Here is an 8559-nt window from a genome sequence, read left to right on the forward strand (position 1 = left end):
ACTACTAGTCTGCTACCTTCCTCTCTTGCTGGTTCACGTTAATCATTTTATCATAACATTTGAATTCATGACAATAATAATTAAGTAAATGTGAGAGTAAAGAGTGTATTAACATAGCTCCTCAATCTTTTTGCCTTCGTCCTTTTGTCCCTGTACTTCCTGTTCCTGTTTTCCCCACTGTGGTGGTGATGGTGGTGGTGGGAAATTTGTAATGTGATCTTTAGCTTTCACTTTGTGTGGAACAAAATCTGCAATAAAAGAAACTACAGCAAACAAACAAAAAATATAAACATACCATGAAGAAACTTCATTTGATTTGTGTTTTGCTGTACTGCCTGAGCTATTAATAATAATAATAATAATAACAATAATAATAATAATAATAATAATAATAATAATAATAATAATAATAATAATAATAATAATAATAATAATAATAATAATAATAATAATAATAATAATAATAATAATAATAATAATAATAATAATAATAATAAGGTAATAGTACCTAGATGTGTATAAGTGATCTGTTGGCTTTGATTTGTGCTGGAACTATTTGACACATTGTAAGAATCCAGAGCCAATTTACGAATGAATAATTCCTAAAAATAAGACAAGAATCACACATTCATGAAAAGAGAGAGAGAGAGAGAATGATTCCCTCTTTCTTGCAAGATGGAGTCACTCACTGCTGCCTTTCCAGCCACAGCTACTGATTCCTGTGACACTGCAATAGCATTCGGTGTCGTCTTCATCAAGAGTCTAACTTTATTTGATGGTAAAGTGCAATTTCCTGCTTTCTTTACCGATCCTCTGCCAGTCAAGGCTGGGCCCTCCTTCCTTGGAATCTTAAGTAACTTACTCGGGGACTTTTTGACTATTTTAGGGAGAGGAGCGTCCTCCTTTTTTGTTGATTTTGTTGACGATACGGAAGAACTGGATGAAGAGGAGGAGATCAGAGAGACAAATCTGTTGAACTCAGCAGGGTCCATTAGAGGTATTGACACACTTTTCTTCTGGCTGCCTTGTACTGGATTGACTGATGATAATGCACTAGATCCTCTTGAATGGGATTTTGCATTCTCCATTAATTGAAGGAAGGCTCTCTGTAGCTGTTCCCTCTGCTGTTCCCCTCCTCCTCCTCCTATGAGTCCCTTGTTACTACCGACAGCATTTGTGGCTTTGACTGGCTCATTTTCCTTCTTATTAGCTTCAATAGCTACCTCGTTTAAACTGTCTTTGCTTCCTGGGCTTGCTCCAACTTTTACAGGCTCTTTGGTTACATTTCCAGGTACCTCAATTCTTCCACCTCTATTGGTCGCCATTTTATTTTCTCTAAAGGGTTAAAATTTATCTGGCTCTTGACCACGCCTTCTAATTAATTTTGGGGATTCATAACAGTATTCATTACACACGTGTAATAATGTCGTCAATATCTTCAGGAGGTTCTGGATCTGTCAGAGGAGAGAAAGTCGAGGAGATATGGCAGAATGTACAAGATACGCTCAGAGAACAACGCTATCCAGTGAATTATCGTCATTATTATTATTATCATTGTTATTGAATAGAGCCACGCCCACTTCCCTGTTGTCCAATCATTGAAGGATTTAGTGAATAATTCCGTTCACATTGAAACCAGTGGAGACCCACTAGTCACTGCTTGGACTGCTCAGTATGTTACGAATAGATGCACTCAATCTAGTCCTTAACTATTCTTTTAGGCCTGGAGGTTCCAAAGACATACAAATTGGTTTTCAAAGGTGTATATATAGTATAAATACTTATAATGCTTACGAAATAGTACTTAACATATGTCTACATTAAATGCATTTACATTCAAGCGTTGGAATCAATTAATGCATTGAAGCATTGGGATCAATGCATTCAAATGTATAATAATAATGTGGATATTACCTTAGAACTATTATGTTCATAATTTTCAAGCAACTTCAAAAATTTAACCAGAGTCTGCTCAAAATTTCTACAATCTTATTGCCTCTTTTTGATGTTACTATTAATATCATTATTATTATTTTAATATGTAGTTTCATTGATTATTTATTACATGAGACTGATTCATACAAGACAGAGCTCCTTAACTCTCTTGTGTACCCATTATTTGTACACTGCTATGTCTCTCTAGTATCATCTAATGAAACAGAATCAGGTATAATAGCTCCTGCATGTACACACATACATTGTAAGGTGTGGTTTATGTTCGTAGCTAAGAGGCTGTATGCTGATACTTCTCATAGCATTGATTCTCATTGTGTTTCAAATGATGAGCTGCAGCAGCTGCTGTCACTCACTTCAGCTGCTAGTTTGCAGTCATCTCCACTAGTAGAGAAATACAGGTATCATAATAATAGCGTATATGATCGTGAAACTCTCTCCCTCTCTCTCGTTAAGAAGTGGAAAGTATTTCGTTCGGCTCTCAGAGCTTGCCTTTACGATGCTGATGTCATTTCTCCAAGTAATGAGAGACTGATATTATATTCTTTATTTGTTTTTTTTAAATCACTCGATCATTTCAGGCTCATCCAACCACAGCTTTGCTCAACATTATACACAAGCACTTTAGCATTGAAGGTACTCCGATAATAATAATAATTATTATAATAATATTTATAAAAACTATTATCTATTTAACTACCTAAGTCTTTGGATGTAAAGTTAGCCAACCAACCTCCGAACAGAAAATGGAAGGAAAGAAAAGTAAAATATGTATTTTTGTATACATATATTTATTTAATTTTATGACACTTGTAGCTTCAAATTTCATAAAGCCAAAAATTGAAGTCCTACCAGAGTCCGATTTCAGTCTTTCTAGTTTCCCACGTCCTCCCATTCCTCCTCCTCTTCCTCCCTTTGTCCCTACCTCAACTGGGGAGGAGGCACTAGCAGCGAAACATGATTTTCAGTCCAAACTAACGGGAGCAACACAACAGCTGGAACCGTCAATACCCTCACTCTTACTCTGTATCGTACAGGCTACTGAGAACACCTGGTACCTTAGGGCACAAAATATTCGAGGGCTGTAAATTTTGTGAATTTGCCTAAAAATCTATTTTTTGGATTTAATTTTTGTGATTTTTGTGATGTCTGCCATTTTATGCCGTAATAATTTGATTTTCATGGAAGTAATTTTCACGGATTTGCAGCCCTCAAAAATTTTGTGTTATATGGTAATTGATAGATGCTATGTGTGCCTTGGGTTATTTGTGAAGGAGCTAAAGTTTAGCAAATTTGAGATTTTGATAAGATAAACCTCCAAAATTTAGCTTACAGTAGCTGCTATTTTGTGTCACTTTGCATGCTCTGGCCTCAAAATTAAATCAAAATTTTCTGCTCATTTGTGACTCTGAAATTACCCTGCCCACTTGACCACACCCCTAGGGTCCAGTGTGCTTCATTATCCAGTTGGTCTAAAGAGTATGCTTGCGGATTGGATGACTCGTCCGTTGTTATCTCGTCTTGGTTGCCGCGGTCCACTGAATCAGAGAGTGTATTGTCATTGAAGGGCCACCATGGTCCAGTGCATGGGCTTAGCTATTCCCCTAACGGCCAGTTCTTGTTGTCATCATCAGAGGACACTACTGGTAATGGACCCCTCTATAATCCTTAGTGTTTATGTTAGACTTTATATTGATGTCCTTATGCTGTGTAGAAAGTTTGAGTTGATTCCGGGCTCAAATTCTGGAGTTATGATCACTCTTTTAAAATGGCCAAATTTTGCAAAATACCCAAGGCTATAGCCCATGGTTTTTTCCAAAAAATGGCTCTGAAATTACCCCAAATTTTTATTACATTTCTGATACATATTGATGTCCTTATGCTGTGTAGCAAGTTTGAGCTGATTCCGACTTCAATTTTTCAAGTTACAGCCATTTTAAGAAAACATCAAAATTCTGAAAAATACCCAAGGCTATAGCCCATGGTTTTTTCCATAAAATGGCTCCAAAATCACCCCAAATTTTTACTACATTTTCTGATACATATTGATGCCCTCATGCTGTGTAGCAAGTTTGAACTGATTCCAACTTCAATTTTTCAAGTTACAGCCTTTTTAAGAAAACGTCAAAATTCTGAAAAATACCCAAGGCTATAGCCCATGGTTTTTTCCAAAAAATGGCTCTGAAATTACCCCAAATTTTTATTACATTTTCTGATACATATTGATGTCCTTATGCTGTGTAGCAAGTTTGAGCTGATTCCGACTTCAATTTTTCAAGTTACACGCCTTTTTAAGAAAACGTCAAAATTCTGAAAAATACCCAAGGCTATAGCCCATGGTTTTTTTCTGAAAAATGGCTCCGAAATCACCCCAAATTTTTATTACATTTTCTGATACATATTAATGTCCTTATGCTGTGTAGAAAGTTTGAGCTGATTCCGAGCTCAAATTTTGGAGTAATGGCTATTAAAAATCTTTCCTTCATTAGTAAGACTATGGAACACTTCTTCTCATTCTCCTGTTGCTATATACGAAGGTCACTCCTACCCTGTATGGGACGTCTCTTTTAGGTACATGTACATGTACATATCGTCATAAATATTTCTCTGCGTTCCTCACAGCTCGGTCGACGGGTATTTCACAACTGCTAGCTATGACAGGACAGCAAGACTCTGGAACACTGATAGGGTTTATCCTTTAAGAATATTCGCAGGACATGAAGATAGTACTGATGTAATAACTATTCTTTACCTTTTATTATCCTTTTCCATATGCATACTTGTACAATACGACTGCATATTTTTTTCCTTTTATATTCCAAAGGTGGTTCACTTTCATCCGAATGGTAGCTACATAGCAACTGGTTCTAAGGACCACACCAGTAGGCTATGGGACATTAATACTGGGAATTGTGTCCGCTTGTTTCCTGGCAGTAAAGTACAGTCATAGTATAATGAGGATGTACTTGTATGTTTCCATTTTAATTTTAGTCTCCAATCACTGTTATCGCCTTTTCTCCTTTTGGAAAACAAGTGGCTACTGCCAGTATGAACATGCACTTATTGTTTAATAATAATGATTTCCTATCTCTTTTACACTATTCACACACACACACTCTCTCTCTCTTTAAGCTAATGGTGGTACTATTACTCTGTGGGATTTGGGCATGTCAAGGATTGATTGGGAAGTGAAGGCTCACACACGAAGCGTGACATCACTAGCTTATAGCTGTGATGGGACACTCCTGGCATCAACCAGTGAAGACAAGACCATCAAACTGTGGAACATGAAAGCTGTTCTTGTCAATACAGCAAAGTAAGGAGAGAGAGAGAGAGAAGCTTATACACAATTAGCTATCAATCAGTATCAATAATAGCTTGAGTGCAATGTCTATAAAGTTACTGAGATTATTCTTTATTATTATTATTATTATTATTATTATTATTATTATTATTATTATTGTTATTATTATTCCAGTTCTGGATCCACTCAAGGTTTGATCAGTACCCAGTCCACTGGTGACCTCCTTCCTCTTCATGTTAAATTCACTCACAGGAATTCTCTCATTGTCATTGGTGTGTCACACAATGGCACAGCCAGTGGAGGAGCTGGGACCCAGACTAATGATGGTGGAAACACTAACACTAATAACAACATTCTTTCTCCTCCTGATAATTTTTTCTGGAGATCAAGCAATCATTATTTTTACAACTAGCAAGCTATAGCTTAGTGAAAGAAAGAACCCTGCACCTATCCTTTATTTGAGGGCTCATTTTTTAAAATTTTCCATGTATCATGTTAACTGCTCTACATAGCATCTCTTTCTTTCTCTGTGACGTGAGTGTTCAGTAAAATTCATAGCAAAATATGTTTCTAAAATAAGACAATAAGTATAAAATAGGCCTACGTTACTTCCCAGCCAATATTGGGAGCAAAAAACACTACTACTTCTCACGTAAAAAAAATAATTAATAATATAATTATAGTCATTCATTTTTTGACTTCATTGCTATTAGTTGTAGTGTTAGTCTCTTGTCCAATGATGCGTGTAGACTCACGAATTTTAGCACCAAATAATTTAAAAGCGGCAATCTCAATATTAGACACTGGGAACTCAACAAAGACAGTCACCAAACCAGCTGCTCCATAAGACAGGACCACGATACCAATACAGAAGATAGTCATTGTGGTGTCACCATAAGAGATGGGTTCTCTTAGCTCACTGTAGAAAACAACAAGAAGTATCTCATGTACAAGGTAAGCATTGAAGGTCAGTCGACCTAATGGGACCCAAAAAGGTAAAGAAAGGAACCTGTTTATGACTCCTCCGTAACCATAGTGACAGGTGTAGGTAACAATAGCTAGAGCAACTCCCCATGCTGGCCTGGATAGCATAAAGTAGACAACGTCTCCAGCCTTGGAAACCTCGTGACCACGAAAGTTACCATAAAACCCGTACACTACAGACATACCTATTATAATAGCATGACCCCATAGGACTAGGTGGAAGATCCAATTGAGCTGCTTACTAAATGTAGTCTGGTAGTTTTTAAATATTATATATCCGCAGAGAATACCAATAAGGTAAGGACCAATCCGACAATATGGTTTACCATATATCTGATTATTCATGTCAGGTATACTTGCATTTGGTGTTATGCCCGCATATAAATCATATATTTCATTAGCTGGATAGCCATAAAAACCAGCAATGAAGCCAGTGACTCCCATAGAAGCTGCTAGAGTGATCCCAATGCTAACGAGACCGATTCGAAAGGAGGCATAGAGTACAATGAGGAACAGAGGAGTGATAACAAAGAACTGCATATCATTGGCTAAGTACCAAGCCCACCCCATGCACTGTTCACCAAAATTTGACGGATAAAAGTTATTGATGTAGAGGAGATTGGTCCACCAATAAGAGGAACAATACTTATATGCGAGTGAATCAGGGCCAGCAATACTAGGTGTCCTTGGACCTTTGCCTAAATAGACAGACAAGAACCAATAGAAGAATAAAACGAACATGTACGTGGGCGTGAGACGGAGTATCCTGTGGAGGTAGTACGTGATGTAAGGAAAGCTTCCATTTCTTCTTTTCATTTCTCGGAGAGTCAGGTAAGCAACTAGGAATCCGCTTATATAGAAGAAAGAGTCTACGGCAAAGAATGCATTGGTGACAGCTTGAGCAGTGAAGCGTGGTATAAAAGAGCTGACGACGAAATTGATGTTTTTAAAGCCACCAACCATCAGTATGAAGACATAGGTATGGCCGAGTATTACCCAGAACATGCTAATGACTCTCATACCGTTGAGATTAGTGATAGCAGCTGGTGGCTGGTAGGTTGACAAGACGACCGGGACATTCTTATAAAGAGAGAAACCGAGTAGACACTCTTTGAGGAAAGTCTTGAAACGCTTGCCGAACATTCTTGAAGGTTTTTTCACCTTGCTTCCAAGTAATGAGTCAGTTTCTAGCGAGTGTTCCGGTGTAACAGTATTATCTTGACTTGTGGTCAATTCTGTCTTATTACACTGATTTTGTGGATCATCGAAATACTTGAGAGCAAGGTCAAAAACTGATCCAACAAGAGCAAGAAAGAGCAAAATAAAGCAGAGCGTGATCATGACGATTGCACCTGCATCGTAAGGCCTGCCACTTTGAGGCGTGCTCATAAAGAACTGCTGTCCATCAGACACGGTTTCGTTCACAAATAATGATAAATTAAACATCTCAAGGGATTCATTCATTTGATGGACAACTTCAAATATATCACTAGGGGTACAGATAGTAGGTACGCACAAGCCTTCATAGAAAACAAATATTGGAGATTCATCGGCCGTCCTAACAACAGCTATTCCCATTAAACTATAATTCATGGGTACACTAGTCTTGATGCTTAAGCATTCATCAAAGGACCCTTGGAAGGCAGTGTTACCTTCTAGTATCCCCGATCCTGGTTTACCGAAAGAATCGAAGACTGCTGTTGTTGCATTGACAGAGAGACTTCTTCCTCCAGTCTTTTGTGTATATTTCTCTTTTTCTAGTTTCTCCCAAGCATCTGCGCACTTTAAGGAGCTGTTGGCTTGTTCACTGAGCAATTTTGGGAACATCTCGTGAAAAATGGTGAGAACATCTTGTATTTCCTCTGGTGTTATTTCTTGTAGATTTGGAGGGCCCAGATATGGGAGCCTCCCAGCCTCTTGACAACTAACAGAGGAGGAACATGCCAGAAAGAAGAAGAGAAACAAAAGCAAGTGACCTTTCCTGTCCACCATCTTTTTTTATCTTCTGTTATTGGTTGATTGATTGTGATCATGTCATGTCATGTGATAGATACTATGCCTATGTGCTTTGACCTTGCAAAACTGCTGCATCATTTTTATAAAAATTTAGTAATAACAAAGGGCCTATCATTCAAATAATTATTAACAAAAAAGTATAAATCCTAAAACAATACTGAGAATGACATACACACACACACACACTCACAGCAATATTACTCAAAAAAAGGCAAACAATCTCATCACTGTTTCTTTTCACTGCTTGGACTTTCAGTCTTCTTCACAATACGTGTAGACTCACGAGTTTTAGCACCAAATAG

The 8559-nt window shown here is 37.5% G+C and overlaps 4 protein-coding genes across 6 annotated transcripts in view; 1 reads left to right on the forward strand and 3 right to left on the reverse strand.

The window, feature by feature from the left end:
* Nucleotides 1–32: 32 nt before the first annotated feature.
* LOC100634600 (uncharacterized) lies at nucleotides 33–1361 on the reverse strand. The gene is made up of 4 exons (XM_003384788.3): nucleotides 690–1361; nucleotides 509–602; nucleotides 296–340; nucleotides 33–248 (listed from the first exon to the last, which is right to left on the reverse strand). Exons 1-4 carry the CDS (start codon nucleotides 1323–1325, stop codon nucleotides 109–111), a joined length of 915 nt encoding a protein of 304 aa, XP_003384836.3. The 5' UTR covers nucleotides 1326–1361; the 3' UTR covers nucleotides 33–108.
* On the forward strand, nucleotides 1358–5808 carry LOC100634726 (TAF5-like RNA polymerase II p300/CBP-associated factor-associated factor 65 kDa subunit 5L). 2 transcript variants are annotated; one of them, XM_019993993.1, is made up of 16 exons: nucleotides 1358–1525; nucleotides 1569–1672; nucleotides 1722–1760; nucleotides 2046–2167; nucleotides 2225–2354; nucleotides 2410–2473; nucleotides 2535–2589; nucleotides 2659–2715; nucleotides 2770–3007; nucleotides 3397–3599; nucleotides 4443–4524; nucleotides 4576–4687; nucleotides 4778–4891; nucleotides 4945–4999; nucleotides 5086–5269; nucleotides 5432–5808. In XM_019993993.1, the coding sequence occupies exons 1-16, from the start codon at nucleotides 1424–1426 to the stop codon at nucleotides 5667–5669; spliced, it is 1899 nt and encodes a 632-aa protein (XP_019849552.1). In that variant the 5' UTR covers nucleotides 1358–1423; the 3' UTR covers nucleotides 5670–5808. The 2 variants fall into 2 exon arrangements, with proteins under 2 accessions (XP_019849552.1, XP_019849553.1); XM_019993994.1 differs by having other exon boundaries at nucleotides 2413–2473.
* LOC100634850 (O-acyltransferase like protein-like) lies at nucleotides 5809–8321 on the reverse strand. Its single transcript, XM_003384790.3, has one exon. It carries the CDS (start codon nucleotides 8231–8233, stop codon nucleotides 5945–5947), a length of 2289 nt encoding a protein of 762 aa, XP_003384838.1. The 5' UTR covers nucleotides 8234–8321; the 3' UTR covers nucleotides 5809–5944.
* Nucleotides 8322–8346: 25 nt separating this feature from the next.
* LOC100634976 (O-acyltransferase like protein-like) overlaps nucleotides 8347–8559 on the reverse strand; it is a 2673-nt gene continuing 2460 nt past the window's right edge. Inside the window, exon 2 of one of the 2 annotated variants that reach the window (XM_019993992.1) lies at nucleotides 8347–8559. In XM_019993992.1, coding sequence (XP_019849551.1) covers nucleotides 8482–8559 — 78 coding nt within the window. In that variant the 3' untranslated portion in view covers nucleotides 8347–8481. The other variant, XM_003384791.3, reaches the window with a different exon arrangement.

Source organism: Amphimedon queenslandica, unplaced genomic scaffold (genome assembly GCF_000090795.2).
Source record: "Amphimedon queenslandica unplaced genomic scaffold, v1.1 AMPQUscaffold_13484, whole genome shotgun sequence".
Lineage (NCBI taxonomy): Eukaryota > Metazoa > Porifera > Demospongiae > Haplosclerida > Niphatidae > Amphimedon > Amphimedon queenslandica.